This window comes from Corvus moneduloides, chromosome 4 (assembly GCF_009650955.1).
Source record: "Corvus moneduloides isolate bCorMon1 chromosome 4, bCorMon1.pri, whole genome shotgun sequence".
In the NCBI taxonomy this organism is placed as follows: Eukaryota; Metazoa; Chordata; class Aves; order Passeriformes; family Corvidae; genus Corvus; species Corvus moneduloides.
This window is the reverse complement of record NC_045479.1, coordinates 9,816,535-9,843,732: the sequence shown is the minus strand read 5'-3', so window position 1 is coordinate 9,843,732 and position 27,198 is coordinate 9,816,535. Positions and strand designations below refer to the sequence as shown.

General features: G+C 41.7%; 1 protein-coding gene across 3 annotated transcripts in view; it reads left to right on the top strand.

The window, feature by feature from the left end:
- LOC116443092 (potassium voltage-gated channel subfamily KQT member 1-like) overlaps positions 1–27,198 on the top strand; it is a 429,428-nt gene that overhangs the window by 241,101 nt on the left and 161,129 nt on the right. For all 3 annotated transcript variants that reach the window (XM_032106956.1, XM_032106955.1, XM_032106957.1), the window contains one exon: positions 5,575–5,636. In XM_032106956.1, the coding sequence (XP_031962847.1) occupies positions 5,575–5,636 (62 nt within the window). The remainder of the gene's footprint in view (positions 1–5,574; positions 5,637–27,198) is intronic.

Genomic DNA, 27,198 nt, shown 5'->3' with positions numbered 1-27,198 from the left:
GTTATCCAACCTGCCTTTACTCCCAGGATTTTCCAAGCGGTGAACAGTGATGAGCAATATTTGTCTGTTTGGGGTGAAAACAGATTTTTGCACCATCCTTCTCCTCTAGAAAAAGAGTTATCCCTGAGTTTCCCTCAGAATGCATGGCTTATTCTACACTGAACATGGATTTTCAATATAATACTTTTCCAGGCATTGCTAAAACCCTCATTTTTAACAATATGGGTGTTTCCCCCAGACTGTGTTATTTCTGTACTGATGATAAGCAAAAAAGAAATGACAATGCAAAGAAAATTAAACTGCCAAGGAGAAAAAACATGAAAAGAATTTTCCTTTCCAGCTCCTTTTATTTTTTTCCTTGTTTTATTATACTCCCATTCAAAGAATCTTAAGGTCTGATTCCAAGCCCGTTGAAATGAACGGGAATCTTTCCAGTGACCTCAGTGGGTTTGGATCAGGCTGTTATTGAAACTCTGTTGTGGACTTTGATAATATTATATAAAGTAATTGCAGCCTGTCTATAGTATTATTACCTTTCAAAAGTGAATGATGTCATATAAGACCCAGAATGTGAATTCACTGGAAGCAGTTATTGTTATTTTTCAAGTTAGTTTCTGCGAGATAAAAAGCACTAAAAGCTGTGTTAAAACAAGATAAGGATACGAGAAGAGAATAAAAGCCATGCTGGGTCAGAGCAGTCCTGACTCTGACGGAGCCAAGAGCAAGGTGCTTTGGGAAATGTGTAAAAAAGCCTCCAACCTTCCCATCAACTTTCTGCCTGTTGCACATCAGAGGCTTCCTGACAAGGTTTCAGTATGTGTAGTGTCCAAAATGGTTTGTCCTCAACCAACTTGCCTAATTACCCCTTTAAACTTACAACATCTGCCATATTCTGTGCAAAGAATTCTCATAATTTCACCCTCACGTGTGCATATTGTGAGGAATTCTCCCTTTTTGCTTGTTTTGGTCTTGGCATCTCCTACATTTCTTTCAAACTCCTAAAAGCAGGAGTGGATTTAAAAACACTAAGATAATGAATCAATTTTCCAAGGACCTGGACCCCACTTTTATACATGGGAATAACTCCACCTTTAGGAGTATACTCAGAAGACTCTGTCTGGGTTTCATTGGAAGCCTGTCCCAGTGTTCCAGGGGACACCATTTTGTCAGATGAAACAGATTCCTGGCATAATAAACACATGCCTTAATAATGGAGAGTGTTGATGTAGAGGCAAAGAGCATATTAATTAAATCTATGGAATCAACGAAGTAGACACATGCAACAACACAAATAAAGAGAGTGTCATACTTGACCTTCACTGTGCACAATGGAGTTAACTGCTTTTGAATGCAATTTTTGAGACTTACTCTAGCTTTTCAGGGGATAAGGTGAAGAACAATACCAAGGTAAAACAAAAGATCCTGTGTTGGGTTCAGAAAAGTACGCAAAAAGCTGATGTTTATCAGCAGTTTATCTGAACCTCTTGGTTCTGCATGACACGGGTGGGAATGCCTGAAGAAGAGGGCTTTCTTACAAAATTTTGACAGTTCCATTGTTTGCTTTTTTTTTTCATTAAGTCCCACCTACGCTTTCTGATACTTTTCCCTTCCCGTCTGTTAAGAAGAAATTGGGTCACTGTATCATTTAAAGCATAATAAATATGATCAGCTTAACTTTTATCTTTTTTAAGTCAATTAATATTTGAAATGAGAGATACACATATTTCTGCAGGAACTAATTTATCCCACCTCTCCTGGAGATGAAAATATTTTGGCAGTTTACTTTTTAGGCTGTCCAAAGGAAACCACAAGTGCCTGATCCAGGACTATACCTTATCTTTTTTTAATTTCTTCTACCAATCAGCTGTAAAAGGCTCTGACAGACAAGAAAAGAGACTCCAACCAAAAGTCACCATGACTGAGGCAATTTGTTATTTGCCATTTTATGGGTTTAAAGGGGCAATCCTGACCTTCTTTTTCAGCAGCACACAGTTTACAAACCTAAGAATCCAGATCTTGCCATAAGCTCATCACACTTATCCCTATGTGGAGCTTTGGCAGAGCTGAAGCAAACACAGGTCCAGAAGGCTGCATTTGCACCAAGTTAGCCAAAAGAAGGCAGCAGTGTCTCCTGGGCTGGTCTGCTTTCTGAGATACCATTTACAAAGGTTTTGAGATGTCTTCAGCAATCTGGAATATTCTTGGTGTCACAATGGTCAAATTCCTCATTTTCTGTGTAAAAGAAACTGATGGCTTTCAGATAAATTTGAATATTTTTGAATTAGTTCCCCTCTAGCTGTGTGAAAATCAAGGAGGGACTCCTGCGCTATAAAGAAGGGTCGTTTCTTGCTTTTTCCATTTTCAGACCATCTCTCTGCAATTCATTCACTGTCCTAAAGCTCCTCATAAGTACTTTTTCCTAAGCAAAGGAAAAAAATTGATTTTCTTTAAAGTTTGGTATATTCTGATGAGATGGAGCACATTAACTGTGTGAAAAAATAAGATTATTGTGCCATTCCTCCTTTGATTTGCTTTCTTCCTCCTTCTTACGTCAGTATATGTTATTTATATCACGTGCTTCCAAGAGCTATCATCTGTTGAACTGGTGTAAAGCAAACCTAAGAAAGGTTTTGGGGTTTTTTGTTGGTTGTTTTTTTTTTTTTTTTCTTTTTTTTTTTTTACAAGAGGCATCTCCTGTTCTTCACTAGGAAAACAGATGGGTCAGCTTTGTGAAAATATTAGGAAATGAATGCAGGATTGTGTTGTTTTGAAAGTAGAATAGTATGTATACTCAGGGAATAAATGTCTGTATTAATAAATACATATTAATATTATTTATCTATATTAACAACTATTCAGTCTCCTGGATTAGAATGCCTGTTGTTTATTTACTAGTGTTTTCTCTGATTCAAATCTAAGTATATAAATAATGGGTTTGTATCATACCAACCATGTGACACAAGATCTTTCCAATATTTTTTTTATTTCTGAGTTAAATTTTTTCCGTATGTATTTTCATCCAGTTCTAAGTAATTGTGTTTCCTTTCATCATGATCATGCCATGTGCCCTTTCCCTCTGTGCCTCTCCCAGAAGTGTTGCAGGATTGCTTAGCTGGTCTCTGTTTTATTGCAGCCCAACACAAAGAGCAAAAACTCAATACTAAAGGAAAGTTATTTTGGATTGCAAAGCGAAGACTGGAGGAATTTAGACGTTTCAGATTTATAGTTGGCCACACAATCTTTTCAACTCTGTAAGAACAAATAATCTAATCATGTAGGAAGTCTAAAATCATCTACCTAGAAGAGACTTGAGAGAGATAACAAACGTGCAGTAGAAATCAAATGTACTCAAGTGACTTTATCTGAACTTGTGCCCACCCCACTTACCCCAGTGTTCGGTGTGTTGTGCACACACCACGTTTGCTTTTAAAGATGGTCTTTATTAGAAGGAAAACTTGTAAAATAGGGCTGGATGCTCTTCCCAATGGAGGCTGATAAGAAATTGGGGAAGATCACAGCATTTTGTGACTAGCACAGTCTGCATGCCAGCAAAGGGCTGCATGAGACACAGCTCCCTCCATGTGCATCATTCCTCCCACTCCTGATTTTCCACATCTTCTAGCAGTGCCACTTACCACAATACCACTTCTTACTGCTTATCTGCTTCCTATTTTCTTGTTTTCTCATCCACACAACTTTCAGGAATAACTAAAATAGGAAACATTATTAGTAAGGTCTGGGATGTCTTGGTGATTATCTGAAGGATGGAATTAGAGCTGGTTAGGAAATTATTCTTTTATTATTTAGAAAAACAAAAAGCTTTCTGAAGTATTTCTTCAGGTTTGGGGGACTTTTTGGTGTTAGACCTAAACAAAAACACTACCTGCCCACTGCTGTTCAAACCACATCCCAAATTAGAAATCCTTAAAGTCATGATTTTTTCTGATATATACTTGGAAAGATATACAGATTTCCTAACTAGAAAGTAGACAGCAGGGCCAGTTATCTCATTTTAGGCAGAGATGAATACAGAGATAAACTTGAGCCTCAACCACTTACATTTTAACAAGTTTCTGAGGTTGTGAATGATGAATAGCACACATGTATGAGCCAAGCTGTGTCATTTATTCTCTGTCCCACATTTTCTTTCCTGACTTTATTTGCTCCTGCAGGTGCTCTGGGGAAACACTTCTCTTTTCTAAGCCTGCAAAGAGGGGCCAAGGGTGCAGGACCTTTCAAATGTTCTGGGTGATGTGTGGAGGAGAAGGAAAGCCCAAAGTTTGCTTGCCAGTATTGCTTTTGCTTATCTTCCTCTCGGGTTTGGTGCATGCAACACAAGTTATCTTGAGGTGAACTTTGCTGCAAATAGATCCCTAAACATATCCCATTAGCAAATGTATATGGTAAAGCAAGTACCACTCCCTGAGAAATCCAGGAAGGCGAGTTCCCTGCAGGAGGAGCACACACACAGGCACTCACTGTGAGCTCTGATGCAGTGTAAATTCATATCTCAGCCTAACTTCCATCAAGCCTTGCTCATGCCCTAAGTAAAATTGACTTAGACAGCTTTAAAAACCAAACCTTAATCACTCATAAAAATGGAGCGATGTGTGAAAAAATCCAGGAGTAATTACTCCATCCCGGTATTGGAAATATAGTTTAGTAGAAAAATTGTCCAACTTCCATCGACATCAGCTTCTAAGATATTTCAGTATCAGGCCATGGTTTTTAACTTGTGGATGCTTTTTCCCAACTCAGAATATGTGTGGCTTTGTGCTTCATTGCCTGTGCAATAACACCCTCAAACTATGGCATTCCTTAGCAATAGATCCCAGGAACAGAAAGGATAAGACCCCATTTTCCACAGCTTTCACTCCTGGCTCCCAATCCCACCCTTTGCAGTGGAATGTGTAACTTTGGAATGTGGGCTTTACTAACCAGGTCTCATAAAGAGTGGGAGGGAAAATGAGGATGCAAGAGCTTTTCCCAGTGTCACTCCTTTGCAGGGAGGCGATGGATGGATGGATGGATGGATGGATGGATGGATGGATGGATGGATGGATGGATGGATTTATAGACAGATGGATCAATCTCTGCCACTCCAGCCCTTGAACCCCTGGACAGTGCTGCCTCCTAGACCTGCAACCTCAGTGGAAAACTGTTCTGATTCCTTTATGTATAGCAAGTTTACCTTGCTCAGGCCAGTGATACTCAGAACTGGAGGTGTGCCCAGGTACCCTGCCCATTCCATCTAACTACATACAGTTCACTCAGATAATTAAACAGGTTACTCCAGACTCCACCTATAGTCCTTCATGTCCACAGATTGCCTCTACCAAGGTCCAGGTTGCCCTTCAGACTAACTGAATCTTGTCAGTCTGACAAAGTAATTCCCTTCTCTCCAGCCACGCTCTTTCACTTCTGTTTCATTCTTTCTCGTTACGTTCATGCATTTTATGGTACCCTACTATTACCAGCTTCTTTTCTTTTTTGCTTTAAATACCACAGATATAATTCTTAGTTTGAATTTATTCTCCACCTAATGAATGTCCCATTTTTATTCTCTTTCTTTAGAAAAAGGGGTAGACAAAGGATACTACAGTATAGGAGCCAGACTGATCCGGCTGGAGGATAAGGTAAGTGCATGAAAGCTTGCTTTTTTTTTTCTGAGCAATGATATCTGATCTAGAGACCTGCAAGATAGTATCTTGGCATGATTTACTTTAGAATTACAGGGCTCCATAATAAAGAATAATATCCTAATTTTGGTGAGGGAGTTGATGAAGTATCATGTGCATGTTGCTCAGCATTAACCGTTTACCTGCTATGCAGTTTTGGTTCTAGATTATAAAAGGAGCTGCTTTCATGTTGAAGTCAAATCACACACCTTGTATACAAGTGCTGTGAACTGGCTGGTGTTTGTCACACAGGAATTAGTGAATTAAACAGAAATCTTAGTGTCAGAAATCTTTGTGACGAGCAGTTGACATCCCAGTTACAAATCCTGAAATTCTTTAATGTTTACTGCATTTTTCCCCCTGTGCAGTTACCTTTGCACATTTTCTGCCCCTCCCTCACTGTCTTCTCTCCAGGAATATTTGTTATTAATTAGAGTTACTTAGAGGTGTGCCCAAAGGCCACAGTTCAGTGAGGCTCTATTGTCTTAGACCTCTTCCAACATTCTCCAGAGCTTTTTCCACTCAAGTAATAACAAAAATACAAGTTTGCTCAAAACTCAGACTCTATTTCTCTAGCAGTCAGCTCTCTTACCCACCTCTAAAAGCTGGTGTCCCTCCACGGGGCACTTTGTGTGGGCAGGAGCAGTACAGTGGCTTTGGTGGGAGGTGTGATGTGGCTGAGACAAAAGTCCATTTGAATTTGGTGTATCCATTGCCTGTTTGTATCCTTGTCTCACTCAAATTTGTCATGCAAATTCTCTTTTCACTTTTTTCTGGGGAAGTGAGGCAAGAAGGAAAGAGGAAGGAAACTTCTCATAATTCTTAAGAACTGTGCATCTTGCCAAAAAGTAGAAATTGACATTAAACTAATACAATCTCTTGCCTAATTTTTAATCATCATTGCTAGGGCAACATAGGAAATATGTGACACTGCACTGTCAAAGGACCAATTTTCTTTGATTTTTAGCTTTCTTGCACCGTGTCAAAGAATCAGCCTCAGATAAAGACATTATCTGGGCTAACTTTTAAAGTGGATTGGTCCCTTGTGCAGACACAGCTGTTCAAAGTGAAAATGGCTTTCATTCAGATTGCCTTACTCACTTCAAAAGAGATAAATTGCTCTGTGTATTCTGTAAATTCATACCAAGACTTCATTCAGATTTCTTGAATGTGCAGATAAAGAGAAATCCCCAATACAGATTGAAAATCTAGCAATAAAAGTATCTGTGATAATAGCTGGAGTGCTTTGAGTGAGAAATACTGCTGGTATTGTAAATACCTCTGGAAGCAGCAGTTCATGGTCTCCTGGCTGCTCCATATTTATGAAGAAGAGAGGTGAGAAAGTTTTTAGTGTGTCTGGCCTTGGTCCAGCTTTAGCACAATGTGCTGTGGATTTGATCAGTTTTATTTCAAAGCCTGACTTAGAGTGCTGCAGAGGCATCTTGGTATAAGAAGAGGAATGTTACAGGAGATGCAGGAAATGCTGCAGTGACTGATCTCTATTGCAGATACCTGCTTGTGTTCTGCCTTTAATTTAGGCGTGATCTAAATAAAGTCAGTGCAAGCTCAAAGCATTGGTGAGCGAGACCAAGCTGCCCTTTTGTTTGAAGAATTAAACTTGGTGCTTTAAATTTTGCATGGGAACTGGTGATTGCTCTCTCTCTCCACTTATTGTTGTGGAGAAAACACGTAGAAAAGAATAAAAATGCGTCAAGATGTTTTCGTAAGATGAGTCAATCATTGCAGTTTCGTTTTTGTTCTCAGACCAAACTGCAAGTGTAAAATAAAATGCCAGATGCGGAGAGAACCGAGGGTATTTCATCTTTTAGTACAAATTATCATTCCTTCAGGTGTACAGGGCTTCAGTCTCATATCCCTGCTAAGAAAATAGATGAGGTGCAGAAAAAGGGCAAATATTTGTTGTGTTGGTTTGCTCGGGGTTTTGGTGGCATAAGTTTGGGGTTTTTGGTTTGTTTGGGGTTCTTTTTGTGTTTGCATCTTTTTGGCACATCAGGCTAAAATACATGTTTACATAATAAATACAAAGCTAAGCTTCCCAGCTATCTCTGTTTTAATGGGACAATAGAAACTACTGCATCCTGCTGTCAAACTGCTTCCCCTAAATTATTTTCCCATGTCTCATGGGCTCTCATGCCCTAACAATTCACTCTGTAGTAGCTGCTATGTGCCCAAATGTGAAACAATATTGGAATCAGGAAGGACAAACTGAGTTTCAATCTCTGAGGAGATTAAATGCAGCAAGGGCATGTCTGACATCAGGCTCCAGCTGGTGGTGAAAAACGATCTCCCCGTTGGAACTAGAAAACCTTTGGGATCAACCTCTTTCCCCTGGAGAAATTATTTTAGCATTCAGTCACCCAGTCTAGTGATGGCAGCCTCCCAAAAGAGTGACACATCTGATAAAACGACATATTTTTGGACAAAGGCCAGTTAGTGCAGACTGATAAAAATGCAGTGTGGCTTTGAGCATTTTATCTGCTTAAATAAGCTGCATCAATAAGCCATGAGCACACCTCTGGTCCAGACTGACCTTTCCCAGCAGCATTTTGCAGTTCATTTGTTTTAGCTGTCCCTCCAGAGGGGAATCAGAGTGTGACAAACCCATTGAGAGCTGTGTGTTGTTCTGCATAAAACCATAATTGCTCTTCTTGCAAAGCAAGGGAGAGAGAAGCACACTTTTCTGATGGCTAAGATGAACTCCATTCCCTGGAGAGCTTTGCTGTTATTTCACTTGAAACATCGCTTTTGCTGTACAGAAAGGCAGAGGTGCAGGTCTCTGAAGGGGTTGCTTGGTGAGAGGTAGAAGCTTTGAGGCAAAAATGTTTCAAAGATGCAAAGATAACAACCTTCCATTCATGTGGCATGAGAGCACTGCCTGCAGCCTCTCTTCTGTGACCAAACAGGCTCCTTCTGGGAGTTTGAAGTAACAGGGAAGAGGTAAGAACCTCATCCAGTCTTTGGATGATGAAGCACCATGAGACTCCAGCAGAACACAGAAAAAAATATACTCTTTTTTGCCTTTAAGCATTGCAAAGCTGACTAGAAACAGGTAAAATGCGTGGTGGCAGCTCTCAGGCAAAAAAATCCAAACCCCTTTTTGGCAACATCGATGCTGTGCAAGGCTTCACTCCTCTCACTGACATGGCACATTGCATAGTGTGAGTTTGCCTGGAACACTTTTCAGCCTATTTTTCCTTGAGTAGGGCATAAAATTCTTATTTTGTTGTGGCCAGTGTAATAACCTAGTGTAGTTCTTTTCACAAAAAAATCCACTGGGATGTTTAGAGAAAGAATGGGGCTTCTTTCCCAACACGTGATGTGTGCCATTTGGCCGACCCCTCCTTTGGTTCCATGGCAGGGTTTAATTTTATTTTGTGGTATGTAGCCATTGACAGATCCTTTTGAAATGTATTAAGAGGGAGATTGGTTCCAAGATGATGTTCTAGAGCTGGCGTTAGTTTCTTTTCAAAATTGTAAACTAATGCTTCTTTATGATGAAATGAGTATTCTTTCTTTTCCTTTTCTTTTCAAAATTAGAAAGAAAAATCATGGTGTGCTATGTCCAACTGCATGGCAACCTATAAATAAAAACAGGAGAGAAAAGAATCTGTAAATGAAAGGTTAGAAAGGACAGCTGTGTTGTCTTTGAAAAAGAAATCTATTAGGTATTTTTATAATTACATGGCAGTCTTTTTTATGTGGTATTTACAGTTATGATTTACGTCCATATTACCATAACTATTTCCATACTTATAGACAACATGTGATAATGCTGAGAGCCAAAAGCAACCATTTGGTAGCATTTAAAAAATGCAGGAACACTAAGAGAAAACAGGGCAGTAAAGCAGAACCCTTCTGAGTTTTATCCATCTGAGTAATGAGAGCCAGGACAAAAATGTCATCCAACATAAACAAATGTAGAGGTTGGGTTGTGGTGGTAAACTCTCTCTTTACCAATTTAAACACTTATTTTTGAGTTGGGAGCTAAAAAGATGGTCTCAGAGAAGAGTGGTAACAATGGAGAGATGGATGTTTGTGAATCTGATTCCTGCTGTGATTACATCAGGAGTCATTAAATAGTAAATTATTTATCATGACAGTGCCTGCAAGCACCACCAGCTTGAAGGGCTGGTAAGAATTTCCATTCCAAACCCCTAATTTGTGAGTGGGGTGATGGGCATAACTGAAATACATTAAAAAAAAAGGAACAAAAAATTTAAAAAAAAGCCAAAAATTGGTGCACAATGAGTCAGTTGCAATATGAGCATGCTGCACTTTTGAGGTTTCAAGAATATGTCTGAAATAAACCCCTTTGTTAACCAAACCATGTTTTGGCACCAAGGTGTTTGTGGGTTGTTTGCCCCCAGTTCCTTAAAGACAGAGTCATTCCACAGCAGAAAGCTTTTCAGCAGGCTGTTTGCAAATGGGTGTTGTGTGGGTTTTCTGAAGTCAAAGCCTTATCTCATTTACTCTGGAGCAGTCCAGCATAAATCCATTGACTCTGTGCCATGAGCATGATGTCATTCGTTTTATTTTTAATCTGTTGCTGAATTAAAACAAAACAAAACTAACCAAAAATGAAAGCCCTGATGCCTCAAGCCAAATTGTGCTTCCATTTATACCAGTGAAGTTACTCAGGATTTACACAGGTGTAAATGGCAGCAAGTTTCTTAAATGGCTTTAACAAGATTCCAGCTCCTGTGTTCACATCCTGCTCGTCAGGAGTGAATTGACAGAGAGGAGAAAAAGCAGAAATAGGGATTCAAACATTTCAGAACCGATCTGAGTGAAATCATGTTTTTCACCTGTTACAACTAAGGGAATCTTTGTGATATGCTGGGTATTGTAGAACTGAAATTGTGTTTTTGTACTGAAACATCAAAGTGGACTTTTAATCTGCAAACCAAGTAGTGAAAATTTAATTGCTTCAATCTCAGTCACACAGCTTTTCTACCCTACTACTGACTCCTCAGTGCAGAGAGGAACTATTGCAGCCCTGACTTTTTCTGACTGTCTGGGATGGGTTTATGCTTCTCAGATAAACCTTGTTTAATACAGTTGAGAGGGAAGGGCTGGGTTTGAGCTGCCTGGTTTTGATGGTAATTTCTAAAGGATCAGGCAAAAATAAGAGCTAATTCTGATACCCTTTCAAGTAGAAGAGAGAGATCATATATTCTGAGGCATAATGGAAAGAATCCTCCCTCAATGCTTCCCTTACGTTTTTTGTTGTGGAGCTTTATCATATGTGGTACTTGGTAGCACCCTCCTATTATTAAGGTTCTTCACCACTTTCCATTACAGAGCTCTATTTTCAGTTCCTTACAGCTTTGCCAAACTCCAACCATCTGGGCTGAAATTCTCTGAGGCAGATGCCTGCCTCAGGCTGAGATCCTTTGGAAAATTTATATGTTAGAGTGGGTCATCCTTTCTATATCACAGTAACCTGACCCACTGTGAGGATTCTCCCAAAAGTAAACATAAAAACATTGATGGAAAACACTTGAGCTTCTAAATTTGAGCAAGAAAATTGGATAGGAATGGAATATTATCTGCCATTGGGTCCCAGAGGCCTGATCCAAAACGTAGTGAACTCATCAGGAAGCTTTCACATGGATCAGGCCCTGATTTTTAATGGGTGAGGGAACAGAGAGTTTCGCACAGTGAACGTTTGCCAGGATGCAATTCACCACCATAAATCAAACACTAAATAATTCCAAAGCCCAGTAAATGAGCATGCAGATGGCAGTGTCTGCTCCCCAGGGCTTGCACTGACTGGGATCCAGTCCCAGCAGTTTGATCTCATTTAGAGCAGTCTCAAGGATTGCTCTGATTAGGCACTTGGTGCAGTCTTGTTGCTCCTCTGCTCTCTTGGCTGAAACTGCACTGGTGGGAGCAAAACCCCCCATCTAACACCGCCCAGGACACCTTGGAGCATGCAGGGCAGGAGGCAGGCAGGGGCTTGACAGCCAGATGTGGCAGAGCAGCTGGAATCAGCTGGGTTCAAAGCTTCCCTTTAGTAAGAAAGAAGGAGAGTCACTTGCAGAAGAAGCACGAGTGCTCCTGGAGAAGAGCACACAGATTAACTGTGAGCACTGAAGGAGGGAGAAACACCAGAGTGACTTAGGGCTGCTGTGAAATACCACAGCCCTTGGAAAGGAACTGTTAGAACATTGGGAATCTAACCCATATTGATGCAGCCAGCTGTTTAACCTGAAGGGAAAAGGTCCTGGAAATAGCAGCGCTGACCAAAAAGGCTGTGGATGAGGGGCCCTGTCCATGCCTTTGGTTCTCCACCAAAACCTTCCCAGCATCACAACTGGCTTTAACCAGCACTGAGGAAAGTCATTAGCTTGGAGATGGTGATTTCCTGTAAGTTTTAGAGAAAATCAGTGCCTGGGTAGAGAACAGACACTCTGGAAATCCCCCTGCTCCCAGAACTGACTGCAGTGTGAGTGTGGCTCTTCTCAGGTGCCAGAAAGTCCAGCCACAAATGGATAGGAATCACCAGCTCTGCTGGTTCTGTTGTTTATGATGCAATAAAGTAATTTATTTACTATTATTGGGTGAAAAAAAAAATATTTTTCGAGTATTTGGGAGATTTTGACCTTTTTTTTTCTAAAATGTCAGATCCTTCCACGGAGAGCTTTGACCTGAGCATCCAAAGAATAACAGATAACAGATCAGCTCTAAGTACTTCACTTCTGCTTTTTGTAGTTTTTAGTAGGTTATTCTACAGAAACATAATGTTCTACATGATCCTGGGCCCCAAAACAAAATGCCTTTAATTAGCAATGTGAAAAGGGAGTATTTTAACAATCCTCTTTAAAAAAAAATAAATTGTAAATTCCTTAAGCCTGTCTTTTCTTATGAGCAGTGTTTTAAAAACTGCTATTTTCTGATGCAAAAAGAAGTTATTTGAACACTTTGTGCAACCTCCAGTTGTTGCAGACGTTGAACAATTTAATTTAGAAAGCTTTTTTCCAAAACAGATTTTGTAGTTGTTCTTTGTTGGTTATGGCTGTGCACTGCAAGTGGTGCCCTTCCTACAGACAGGTTGAGAATATTTCTTCGGAATGGTTCTCCATCTGAAAATGACAATTTGTTTCCAATGGAACATTTTTTGAGAAAGTGTCACATTCATGTGTTTTAAATCATGTACCGAAGGAAAGTGCTTCCAGTTTTCCACTTCAGAGCAACTTTCTGAAAATGAGAATTGGGGTGAAATACTCTTGATTTTCTGAGCATTTCAGTTGAACAGGTTCATTTCTAAGTCATTTGTATGATTGCATTAAAGACATTCCAGCAACAAGAAGAATTCACAGAGAACACAGATAAATTTTCTTTTAGGAAAATAATTTATTTTCCTCTAGTATTTCTTACCTCAGAATTACTGCAGGTATTTCACCTACCACATTTTTCAGTTCAGTAATTGTAGGGCAATTTTAATGTTATTTGAATGCCATGTAATATTGACCTCTAATTCCTCTTGATCACGGAAAGTACACTGAAAAAACCCCCAGATCTATATTATTCAAATAGTTCCCAGACTACCAGTTGGATTTCTGTTTCATGCAAGAACTGTGGTGCTGAGTCAGAGCAAGCATCTGTTTAATCCTGGAGCTATTCATCCACTGATGGCAGCTGAGGGATGGACTAATTCAAGCCTAATTTGCTATAACTGGTCTCTGGGTGTTTGCAATGGATTATATTCAAGAAGCAGTGTGAAGAATAGTGCTGTACAAGGCAAGTTACAGGATGACAGCACTCTGTATAAGAAAAGAGAAACAAAAATGAGAAAAAACCCGCCAAGACACACTGCAGTACTATGACAACATTCCCTGATGTATTGGCTGCATCCAGGGAAGAGAACTTTCACTCAACAGTAAATTCATATAAAGGAGTTCATATAAAGGCTTATGAGGTGAGGGAGAGAAAAACTGAAAAACTCTTTTTTTGCCTGTATTTACCGCCAGCTTGTCCTTTTCAGTGAATAGCTTTAAATTTTATGGAGCAGAAAAAAAGTCAGTAATACATACCTCTACAGCATAATTACTTTTCCTACTAGTAAATAATGTAGATAAATTATATTCATATTTTTCCTGTTGAGAAGTTTGGGTGTTCTGGGGTGTTTGAGTAAAATACACATTAGCCACTGAGTGCCCTGTCCAAGCCTTCTGGGCCACATCCAGGGATGGGGACTCCACCACCTCCCTGGGCAGCCCCTTCCAATGCCTGACCACCCTTTGCATGAGGAAATTCTCCCTGATGTCCAACCTGAACCTTCCCTGGCACAGCTTGAGGCCGTTTCCTCCTGTCCTGTTCCTTGTTCCCTGGGAGCAAAGCCTGACCCCTCACCTGGCTGCAGCCTCTTTTCAGGTAATTGTAGATAGAGATAAAATCTCCCCTGCCTGCTCTGGTTTAGGAGGCATCATTAAGGACCAAACTGGCAGATCTGTATTTGTTTCTAGACCTGGATCCCATGGTTGAATGACACATGTGGAACATGGCAGTGTCTTGGCCGTCAGTGTTTTCAGAACCTGACAACTAGAAATACTGAAAATCCAGTCACATTTTCTCTTCTGAAAAATGCTAACAAAAATAGGAGGCTGTAAGTGACTTAAAAAGGGCTGTTTTTCAAGAGGTGAAGGATACAGCAAAGCATGTAAAGCAACTGTTACAGGTGTGGAATACGGCCAAAACAGTGTCATTTGAAGTGTGGGTTAGTACAGGGCCAGGCTGTTGGTGCCACGTCAGGTTAAGTGTCTGACCAGATCTCCATCTGGATTCAGGATCTGGCTCACACAGCTGCCTTTCCTCTTCAGGAGTAGAGATTGCAAAGACTATCAGCAATACTATCACAAGTCTCCTGCTACCCTGCGTGTTTTTAAGGCTTCTGTATTTGGAATCGTGCCATTATGGGACATTAAGGAAACTCCCCAGTCGGACCATTCCCAGGACTCCCTGGCAGGGGCACTCCCAAGGTCAGGGACTTTCCGGGACCGAAGGCCCTTCCCCAGCTCCAGGGACCGACAGGTCCCTGCCTGGCTCCCCACACACCCCCCTCACATCACACCAGGTTTGCATGGCAGAGGTGGCAGAGTCCCAGATGTCTCATTCCATAAAGCCATTTTATTCCTGGGGCAGTGACACACAAACAGCCGAGCTGGTGCCTCCAAGGAGGGACCCCAGCAAAGGAACCCCTGGGATTTTATCTCATCACAGCCTCCCCGTGGCCAGTCTCACTCTTCCTCCCGAGTCTTTGGCTCCTGCCCCCATCTCTGTGTCCATCCACCTCGCAGGCATCACCCGTCTTCATCTCCCTTGTTGTCCAAAAGGTCGGCAATTCCCGGCTGCTGCTGTGTCTCAGTGTCCAGTCACCTGGCTGGCATCACCTGCCTTTGTGTTTTTGTCATCCCAAAGGTCGGCAGTTCATCCTCTTGTCCCAGGCTCCCACCCAGATCTCAACCTGCATTTCAACCTGCAGCTCAACCTGCAGCTTGTGAGCCCAGCTCCCTGTACCAGATGTGTTCCTCAACAGTGAGAATTCTTAAAATTGCTTATTTCTAGCCCTTGCTGTGGAGATACCTATGAAAAGCAGAAACACTGAAGCCTCAAAACTCCCAAAAGAAAGATGAACATGAAATGCAGTGTGTATTTAAAACATTAGGCTTTTTAAGGCACTCTAGTTGTACTGACCCTAAGTAGCTGCTGCAGACTCTGGTTTATATCCCTACACACGGTCCAGGGGAGGCAGAAAAAGCAGCTGAAAGGCCAAGCCAATGCTCAGAACTAGAGCACCCTGGCCTCTCTGTCCCCATAAGCCCACTGCCAGCTGCCCTGCCCTGGGGAAGGTTAGCAGGAGTTCAGGTCTCTCCCGAGCTCTGCCATCAGGACATACCCTAGGAGGCAGCAGAAGCCCATGTTCTTTCACAGCAGCTCAAAACACATCAACATCTTTAACTTTCCTCCTCAGCCTTACCCCGAGCTGCCTGTTAATGTCAGTTTTGTTGCTGCCTTCCAAGGGCTGGGCAGCTTTGCACGACTTGTCACCGTAGGTATCTGCAGAGTTTCTGAAGCCACCAGCAGCAAGTGTTGCCCGTGACAGGCTGAGCCTGGAACTCGTACCACGATTGAGTGGGTGCCATGCAGACAGCATTTACACCTTTGTGCAGTGCTCAGTTGGCCTCAGGATTTGCAGTCAAAGAGGAGAAATAGCTGCTTTCTCCACTTCGATTTCAAATTTCTGTAGTACTGTAGAAAGAGGACGGTCCTTGATGAGTGCCCAGGAACTGAAGCCCAGCAGTCTTTTCCCAGCACCACTGCACATACCTGAAATTAGTCCAGGCAAGCCAGTTAGAAATCATTTTTCCAAGGGCAGGACTATATCCAAAAAGTATGCTCACCATAAAGCCAAATTTATAAGTATGATTACCATATAAATGGGATATCCATCTTCAGAAATGAAGGGCTGGGTAGGCAAGGCCACAGTAGTGCCCTCAGGACATGCATTTCTGTGCCCCCCTTAGCTCTGACCTCTCCATTCACCCTCATCATTAAATTAGTGGGCAGCTGCCCCAGGGTAGCAGCGTCACTGCAGCATGGGGGGAGATGGCTGAGAGGTGAGGCCAGGGCAGGAGCAAGAGCTTGGGAAATGGTAGCTTGACTGAGGAAAAGGATGGAGGTGAAATAAGAAGTCATTCTTGCTGGATGTGGAAGTTGCGAACAGATTCGATTTTCTTAGAGGGCTTTGGAGCCTGAGCTCAGAATCTGCTTCAGACCAGGTGTCACTGGAGTCTGGTCCTGCAGCCCTGCATGGTTGTGCCTTAGGCAGCATTTTTTGGGTGTATTGTGTGTGTGTTAACTGGGTGTGCAGTAAACATATAGAGCTCTGATTGATGTTTTGTAGTTTTTGCATCTACACTGGGGGTTTTTTGGCTATTTTTTACATTTTATGCATTCCAGCCTCCATTTTTTAGAGTCTAAAAAGAACTTAGGTTGCTCTAGAAGTACTGAATATTGCTATTATTTCTGACGGGAGCTTTTGCTAGGTACTCTCAGCTCTCCTACTGTAGCACATTCTGAACTCACTATCCAGAGGGAAAAAACTCCAAAAGAAAACTGTATATCTGATGTTGAGAACAAATTTATTTCTAGCCCCAGCTAGAGGGGCTGTTACTGCAGGGATCACTGCAAGGGGGTCAGATCCTGGAGTCCCAATGAGTTTTACCCTGAGGTGGGATTGCAAAAATAGACTTCTGATCCTGTGGTAAAACATATCTGCTTGGGGGGCAAGATACTGAATGGTGACAGGAACCGCTGTAAAGCTAACACAGCTTTAATATGTGGGGAATAGAGTACTCCATATGCTGCTGTGTGATTTCCTTCTTTGGCTTGGAAGGCAAAAACCCACTGCTTGTATTTGGAAGGCAAATTTCAATCCCCAAAATATCTTCGCTGCATTTACTTAATTTTACTGGCTGGTTGGGCAGACTGACCATAGCTCAGACTGGAGTACAGGTTATGTCATTCAGCAGAAAACTCCCTTGTGTGAGCAGATTTTTGGTTCATTTTATTATTTTTTTCCTTCTCTTTCTCCTCCTCCAAGACTATACATACAAAGGGAGGTCACAAAATAAAAATAAGCTGTAGCCAGCAAAGTTCGGGGCTTGAAATAAAAAAAAAATAGCAACTCTGTATACTTATTAGAATTTCTTGTTAATGAGGTCATTTATGTCAGGGCAGGAAATGTACAAAATAGCACAGGATAGAAAAATCTAGACACTATAAAACACACCAACAAATTTGGTGCATGCATTACTCCCTTAATATGCCCCCAATGTAATCTATAGATCCCACAAGTGACCACACTATGTTTATGTATGTAAAAACTCCTATATATGTAACACTCATAAGAGTAGCAATTTTACTAGTGGGAAAAGATTATTGTGGTCTTTTTATATAGCATATAGGTTTACTTAGAGTGAGTCCTTGTAGAAGAATGCAGGACCATGAAAAACTGTTAAAATGTCATGATTATATTAATTTCATACTTAAAGGAATACTTCACTTTAAGTTATGGCTCCAAAATTACACTGCTCATTCATGGTGTTTTTAATGTATAATTGGCTGCCTTCAAAAATGTCACAGTAGGAGGAAAAAAAAAAGCTCATTTTCCTTGGCGTGTGTACTGTTGCTATTCCTGTGTTCATTTGGCTTGGCTCGGGGAACCAAATGCTGCAGTCTGAAATAACTTTTTATATGTTGACATGTGCATTTAACTAGAATAAGCAGGCAGAGTGGACCAAGCTGGATTCAGCAAGGAACAAAATATATCTTGTACTGCACCTTTTAATGTGTCAGCCTCCGTTTCTGATTCTTTCTCGTTTCGTCATTGTCACGGCACACGTGAACCTCTGAGCTGCACCCAGCCCCTACACAAAGATCAGGCAGCGAGGTAACTAACACCCATGGGGGCAGGAAGGAGGAGTAAGAAGAAAGGAAGAAAAATATAATCTCTTGGAGAAAAAGCTGGGAAGGGAATCCTACTGATCTGTTGAAATTGATTTAGCAAAATTTATTTAGCCTGTTGTTTTCCAGAGCAAATAGATCTTTGCTGCTTTGTTGACTGTCCCAGGTGTGGCCTGAGCAGAGGCCTCTCAAGTCCCACGCATAGTGAGCTGGATTCTTGAATCCTCACCTCTTGTTCACCCACCTGGGCTGAGTCTTGATCATTTCTGGAGTTGATTTGAGTTTCAGATTTGGTCTGATCTCTGAATCATGACCACTGACATCTGTCTTTGACAGCAAGCCTCAGGAGAAAGGCCGTGGTGCTGCACTGCAGGTGGGGGTGTGCTGCTGTGTGGAGCCACGCTGGGAAGCACCTTCCCCCCGTGTCCTGTCTGCTCCCCATTTCCCCCCAGCACACAGCTGGGCTGCAGGAATGTGCCGTGGCATGGTTTACTGGCTCGTCACACACCTCCTCTGCAGCCGGGGCTTTCCTCAGCTCACAGGGATGTCCCGTAGTCTAAATCGTGGTTATGTCGCCTGGACCTACACAGAGAAAATCCTGAACACTCACAGGGCTGCAGCACAAGTGCTGAAAGGCAAGGAGACACATAAGGAGAATCCCAAGGAAATTTTGTAGGCAGTCCCACAATTCTGACTGTCTGTCTCCTGGGTCATTATTTTCGGGGAGAAAAAAAAAATCCTTCTGTACCCACCTCCTTACACTCCCATGAGCCTGACAAATACCCTCAGAAGAACAGACGGCTGTGCACTGTGACAAGTCTTTCTGGGAAGCAGAAGTTAAGGATCAGCAGTGGGTAGTGCTGTGCTTGTTTTGCAAACTAGGCAAAAAGACACCTTATTCGGTTATAAACAGGAAACCCGGGCCAAGTTTGTGGAGGTTCTTGTCCAGAACCACTCCCTAGATGAGCTCAGGCTCGATGTTCTTGTCAAGATGAAAATCGTGACACGCCCTGTGCCTTGCACATTGTTAGGGCCTGCTCCTGACCACATCTCAGCAGGGTTTTCTGCCTTGAGCACGTTCAAATTTGGTGTGCAAAGAGCTAGGGGTCAGTTAGGAAAAAAAGCCAAATCCAGGTGAAAAATTAAGGACATCTAGGAAACTTAAAACCATGCACTGAAGTCTACTTTATCAGTGTGACAGCCTATGGTAGAGCACCACAGTGCTGGGATTTGGGGGCTTTTCGTACCATTGTGTCAGTCTAACAATGTTTTAGGTAGATGTTGTGTTCTACATGACATCTCTTGGTCTTACAAATGAGGGCTTCTGTGTTTGAATCCCAAGGAGACATTTGTGTTTGTGCCACTGCTAGTTCTGCTAACTGTTTCCTTAGTGGAAATAAAGATGGACATACAAGAAGCTGTTTTCTGATATCTGCAGATTTTATTGACTTTTCCCTGTGATATACCTGATACTGGGGGTGAAAACGATCTTTTGTTGTGCGTGTGTTGACTTGTTTACTAAAAAAAACCCAACAAATCAAGTAAGGCTTGAACTGAAAATGCTCAAGAAAACTAACCCTGAAGTCCTTGATTCATGTTTCCCTCTGTGCTCAAAACTGCTATCCTCACCTGAGGGAGTAATATCCAGTTTTAGAATAAATCATCTGTTTTATTTCTTTTTTTTCCTCTCCCTTTTTTCTTGTCTGTCCTGTGTTGGAGAACAAATATCACCAACTTGAGCTGTTTTATAAAACAGCTTTGTAGTGCAAAGCCAAATAGATTTTGTCTTCTCTGTCACTTGGGGGAATGAGTGCTCAAACACAGTATTTATTAGCATTTAAATGGTCTGAATTTTACACCTTTGTGTGCACACATGCGTTTTACTTCTCAACCCTCTCCACCCTCTTCCCCCCCAAGGCATTAATGAAGTTTGTTGTTCTCAAAATAGCAGTTCTGTTTGGAATACCTAATAGCTGGGTTTCTGTTGTGGTGCTTTGGTCAGAAAAAGCCCCGTAAAGAGCAGCCCGTGTGTCCCTGGCTCAATGGGGACCTGTGTTCCCCTCGGGGAGCCTCGAGGGGCTGTGGCTGAGGATCTCAGCTCCCTGTTCCACCCACTGCATTTAGACCTCTCTGGGACGAGCAGCACGCACTCAGTTGATGGGCACCGTAAATGGGCTGCTGGAACTGAATGATTTATTTATTTATTGCTTCTATATTTATTTATTGCCAGTGTCAAAGAAAAGATTGTGCTCACGGGCTTTTCATCTTCCCCCAAGGGCTGCGTGCACACTCCACTGCAGAACTATTTCCCCCTCTAAATGCACTTGTGCTGATTGGAACTGAATCCTCACAGGCAAACTGCAACACTGCTGCTGCTACAATGTCATAATATTTCAGAGGACATTTATAAATATTATTGCCAGGGCAAATAAATTTCTTCAGAGTACTTAGTCTACTGCTAATAAATAGTTTATTCAAGCTTGTAAGAATGGTGACATTTCACTTGGAATATCTTTGGCCTCTTAAAAATTGTTAGTGCAGAGAAGAAAAGAGGGGAGAAATAAACTGGAAAAAACATGCAGCAGATCTTCTGATTTTTTTTTTCCTACGTTTTTACTTGCTTAAAAGGGCCTTCTTGTCAGACTGCATGTCTCTGTGTGAAGCTATTACAGGGTTTGATTAATGTGTATTATTTAACTTCCTATTTAGTAGATTATTCCCTCTTTTTTTCTCTTTCATTCCCTCTTTTATTCTCTTTCAGAGCTGCATGCAGCTGAAATAGTATTTGAGCAGGTTGCCTCTCATATCAACAGTAGTTACTAAATCCCTTTTGCCACTTTCCCCTTTTGGGGTAAATATTATGGGCGTGGTGGTGGTGGTTTCTGTGTTCATTTTTTGATGGTTTGGAGTAGGTTTAGATTTACTATTATTATTCATCTTGCTCTTTGATTAAAAAGTCTGGGTTTCAGATGGATTTTTAACAGTGATATGAAGACACAGACCAGAAGGGGGGAAGGCTTAATTTTTGTGGTTGGGTTGTGTTTTGTTGGGGGTTTTTTTGACAGCTCAGCAAAGGTGTCAACTCTCAGCTCTTTTCATTCAACTACTGAATTCACATCAAGAATCAATGCTGAAATCTTCTTTCATGTGCTTCCCACAAAATGTGTCATTTCATGCAGGCTCAGGAGGAGGTACAAAGCTGATGATTTTATTTGTGCATGTGTGGGAACTTTATATTTCTATTGCAATCATCCAGTATGGAAAGAAAAATAATGTTCCACTGAAAACCTCCAGAGATTTTTGAAGACAATCCTGTTTAAAAATTACAGTCCCTGCAGTTCTAGAGTTGCTTAATACCTCTCCTGGCAGATGAGTCCATGCCAGTCTCTCCCAGATGACAGGCAATCTCCAGAAGCTCTGGGAACAGGCAGGGAAAAACCTCAGAAAATTCAAAATATCTATAGGAAGGGGAATCATTTTATATTAAAGGAGTTAGTGGGCATTTGCTCAAAGACTTCTGGTGTAAAGAGCCTGGAAAATTTTGTACATACCTCAACCAAATCCCACGTAAGACTGGGAGGAAGGGAAACAAGCCTCCCGTGTGCTCTTCAGCTGACAAATGACAGGAGCAAAGCAGGAAATTCTCTGCACTTACAAGTTTATGGCAACACAGGTGTACTCTCCTGCAGACTCTGGCTTGCACATGATTTTGTCATTTAAAGACATTGGGAGGAGAGGAGAGGGGAGGGGAGGGGAGGGGAGGGGAGGGGAGAGGAGAGGAGGGGAGGGGAGAGGAGAGGAGAGGAGAGGAGAGGATTTCTTGGTTCTGAATGGGCTTCCCCTCCATTCATGGTTTCTGCCTAAGAATACTCTGAGCTTGTCTTTTTTGTTGCCTGTATAGGAGATTTTTTGTCTTGTTTTCCTTTTTTAATCCTTTTTTCTCTTGGAAAATATCAATCTCTGAGCAGTGCTGTCATTCACTTCCTTCCACAACACATTTGTTCTGAAGATTCCTCTTGGTCCCCAATGCACAACGAGGATGGCATCGAAAGGCAAAAATAGGAACTTTCCATGGTCTGTCAGAGCAAGTGTCTGAATCAAAAGATTATAAAAAGGCAATCTGTTTTCAACCAGATTTTTACAGATGGACAAAAAAAAGAAAGGCTTCAGGTCCAGTATTCAGTAATGTTGTGGCAATATTATGTGTGTGGATCCCTTTGAGGGGATTTGAACAAACATCCTCTGCAAACTTACTGTACTTTTTGATCTTCCAGCTCTGGGAAACAGCACAGGAAGGGGGGAAATGTCTCCAAAGCATCAACATTGAAACAGCTTCAGTGGTAAAGCTTTAGGGTGGATTTTTTGTGCAAAGATCTGGGCTCCTCTGCATCCCTGATGTCCAGGGACAGATCTCAGTGTAACTAAGTGCAACATGAGAAGCCTCTGTGCTGATTGATTCCTGGCAGCTCTGCTCATGTTTTCCACTGAAAATTGAAAACTTTGTTCCTCATTCTCAAGTGACACCCCAGCTCCTGGAGGGGCCACAGCTCAGCCAACCCCTGTGCTGCACCTGTGTTGTTTGCTCTCCGAGGAGGAGACAGGCAGGGAGCACAAATGGCTACTGCAAACAACAGAATTACCTTCCAGCAGTATCTTCCGTGTTTTCCAGGGGGTGTATTCCAACACCACCCCAGTCCCTTGCCTGACCACGTTTATGTAGGATGGGGACCCGTGCAGGAAGGCAGGATGCCTTCCAGCTGTTGATTTTTATATTTTCTCTGATCTTCAGGGCATGCAACAAGCAGCATAAGGCTTTATGTGTGCATTTAATATCAGTGGAGTGTTTTAGTTTGGATTTTTTCCTTTATGGGCTGCATAAAGACATGCTTTGTGAGATTCTAACTTCACTGATAAAACCCCTTGCTTGCAGCAAGCTGCATTCTGCTCAGTAAAGCTGTCAAAATGGACAGATTCAGCTTTGATCATAGTAACAAATCTGTTTGGCCCCAAGTTTTCAGAAGTGTCCCTTATACATAGGAGAAAAAAAAATCATTGCACTTCCCCAAGGCAAACTCCAAAGCTTGGGGAAAATTTTGCTGTTGCATGTGAACATTTTCACTACTCCCAACCCTCGCTGAAGGAAGCAGCTTGAAATTTAACTGAGTACTGAATATGACAGCTCCTGGAAAATGCTGTGTTTTCAAAGGGTGGAGGGAGATCAGGTATATTTGCAAAATGACTGTTTAGCCTTTTGACATGCATAGAGCTAATTCTTTAGATCTCAGTGATGTAACCAAAAGAGTGAGATTTTGGGATGAGTGGGTGCTATAACTTGTGTGTGTGTGTGAGATGGATGTTATCAGCCTGAAAAACTACAGTTATTTAAAACTGTTGAATACCATTTCCAGCTATTTCAATGTGCTTCAGAGAAATAACTAATACAGAGCAGTTTCCATTTGTAGGAATCCACATGGGCCTGGAGCCAGGCTCTCACCTGGCTGAGATCAGAGCTGATGGGGGCTGAGCTTCTACAACCAGCTGTTCAGGGTTTCACTGCAAACTGTCAGAATTCCCAGAGCTAGAGAATTTCCTTGGAAATGCTGTTGGGTTTATCCAGAAGTGGAGAAAGTGGCTCTGCCTTTGAGGTACCTCTCAGATGACTGGGTTTAAATTTGACACTCACCTTTCACAGAGCTGACATCAAATCGGATCCATCCCTTCTTTTTTTTTTTTCTTTTTTTTTTCTGATTGTCTGTCCACGTGGCTGGTTTATGTGAAAAATACTCAGAATCACCCAGAGAAGAGTAACATTTTTCAAGACAGCAAAACAACACTATAAATACCTGTAAAGCCAGGATCTTAACCTCAGGGACAGCATGGCAAAAGCAGCTTAGAACTGTTATGCTCAGTCCTTCATCAGAACAGTGCTTTCTTTCTCTCTCTCTCTGAGTTTTTAATAGACATCTCAAGTTGAGATGACTGTCAGCACTTTCTTCTGGTAAGACTCAGTTTTGCTAAATATATATTCTACATTTGTAGCTATAAATATATACAGATATAGTGTATATGCTCTCTGTAGGAAGCCAGGTTCCATTTCTAGTTAATTTTCTGATTCATTCAGTGTGTGTATATTGCTGTAGTTGCTTTTCTTTTTTTTTTTTTTTTTTAATTTCCATACGCCCAGTTGTGAGAAATCTCGTGACATTTTACACGAGACCACTTTCAGTTCCTGTGCCTCACTAGCTGATGAGTTCATTTCTGTAATGTGGGTCTCTGTCTTGGTTAGGGCACAGCAGTGAGACTGAATTGTGTGGTTCTGAGAAGCAGACTCTTGTGCTTGGAAGCGTAATTAGATGATCTTTAAAAAAAAATCAGACTATTAATAACCCATTTTGTTAATTAGTTGTATGCTTTTATAGATAGAAGGTGTTATGCAATGAAATGAAATGAGAAATAAAATCAAAGGCAGGTTAAGGCTATTTTCGTTTCCCTAAATAAACATACTCACATCTGCAGAAGTCAGTGCTACATAGACTATCAAGTGGAAGAGGTTTGCAGGATTAGGTACTTTATGAGTAGCTAGAAGACATTATTTAGCATTTTCTCAGAACCAGACATATGCCCCATGCCTCTTCATGCCTCAGAGCCTCAGTCTAACCACTGCGTGATGGATTTAGAAAGAAATTTCTGCTGTGGCCAGCTCATCCCTTATAACTGTCCACTAACAATGCCATCACCTCTCTGTGAGACATCTTGTTATCCATCCCAGATGCTAAACCCTGTTTTCCTTTGCAAAAAAGTGCCCCACAACACAAACCAGAACCCTTTAAATGCCACAAGGCTAAAACGTCTCTTAAGGTCAGGATAAGCCTGCCAAAGACAAGGTATCCTGAATTCACACTCTGTAACTGAGAGCTGTCTCTGAACAACAGAACAATGAGTGTGAAAACCTTTTGAAGGGTGCAGAAGCTCCACAGAGTTTGTGTGTAGCTAAAGGATCTCCCAAAAGTGGAACCAGGCCAGTGCAATCAAAACAACCCTTGGTGTTTAAAAATACATTGCTGGCTTGGGCTTTTTGTATCAGAGCACAAGGAGGACAATACCCTACTCAAAAAAACCCCCTCACTTTCAGCCATTTGAACAAAATCATTAACCAGGTTGCACATATGTTTAGCCAGCGATCCTTTAGGCTTCTCTAAAGAATCAGACCCTTGTGTGTGGCTTATGAGGATCTGAGGGATGTGGTATCTGGAAGTATCCTGCTCAGAAAACATCCAGCTATCCTCAGGTCACTGTGAATATCTAAGATTTCTGTGTCTAAAACTGAGGTCCAGGTGGTGCTGGAGTCCTCTCTCCATGGATTTCTCCTCCTCCAGAAAGAGGAATGGCAGGAAGGGTGGACAGGTACAGAAACCTGAAGTTGCAGTTACTGCCCCTCAACTCTTCTGTTTATTACCTTTAACAAACAGTTCAATCTCTAGTGTTCTGCAGTGCTTCAGCTTGAGAGAATTTCTCTCAGAAATGCAGCTTCCCCTTTTCAGCTTCTTTCCAACACACACTCTGACACAGTTAAAGCAAATCCTCTATAAGCTCAATCACTGACTAAAAACATCTTTGTTAACAGAGAGTTAAAATTGCCCAGTGGTTTCTCATGTCTTACTAAAATGCCTTGCTCAGCAAAACTCACCGCCCTGAAAACACAGAAAATGAGGAGTCCTGGCATAAACCAGCAGAGCCTTAACTGTGACTCCCTGGAAGCCTCAGTCCCTGGAATTACTGGCATGCTCTCCAGATGAGTTCAGTGCAGTAGGTTTTTCTGAGCCTGATGCTCCGGAACAGCATGTGCTATCAGCAGGCAAGCTGCAATCTGCATTTGTTTTTATTTTGCTTGGGGTTTTTGGCAGTAGAATCCCTGCATTTTAGTGTCAGAGGGATATTTTGATAGGATTTAGAAGAAGATGTTTTAGCCATCCCTCCCCTTTCAGTGCAGTCAGTTCTCTGCCTGATGTATGAGCAGTGTATGCCTTACGTGGGCACTTGTGGAAGTTCAGACATTTCCCCCTTTCCCTGTGATCTCTACTGGATTTTAGCACACTTAGAGGGAAGAATGCACCGCTGGCAGGCTCCTCACACTTGCTGACTTCGACAGTCACTTCATCATGCTCCAGTTTCTCTTCCACCACCTCTTTTTGCACTCCTGTTTTCCAGCCCCAGCAATCCCCCCCAGGACCTTGTTTGTGATGCCAGAAAACTGCAGTGTAAGCTAAATAAGGTTTTTTAGGTACTTTAAAATCAGCCCAATTTCAACCTAAATTTCAAGGCTTTCCACTTTAGTTATAGCAAAACTGGAGTTCTGCTACAATCAGCATTTCTCCTGTGTTAAAACATGAAGCATAAAGCAATACTGTTACTGCTCTGTTGCCTCCAAAATACTTAATTGTTCATAGGCTATGGTGAAGTGGGGCTTTAAGGCAACCTCGGTAGATACTCAGGGGGAGCAGAGCTGTGAAATGCTGTGCAACATCAGGCCTTGTGTTTGGGAATACTGAGTTTCTCACAAATCCAGGACATTTCAATGGATAAAATGGTAAAAAGCAGTAAGAAAATTCTGTTTAATCTCAAGTTCTTGTATGTGTAGTTTGCAGGAGCAGTAATTTCAGGCATAGTTGTGATGTTTCTTGAAGTAAGGGCACAGTATCAGCTCTTTAGTTCCAAGATGGAGCACTGCCAGATCCTTGAGTTTTAGTGCTGATGTTGGTAAATAATGTACAGTTTTTGGCTAACCATACCAGTACAAATTTGTGGGTTAGACCAAAAAAAGCAATGCCAGCACACTGACAGGAATTGATTCAAAGGTAGATTCTCTAATAGTTGTGCTCTTGTTCCAGTCTTTCAGGCTGAAATGAAAGCTCAGAGCCCTTTTGATTGGAAGCAGAGATTTATGGTTAATTATAGCATTTCCCATGATTATATGTTTGTGCTTCAGTAATTGCTAGATGAGGAGGAACGTTGAAACAATTTCAGGGCTAGT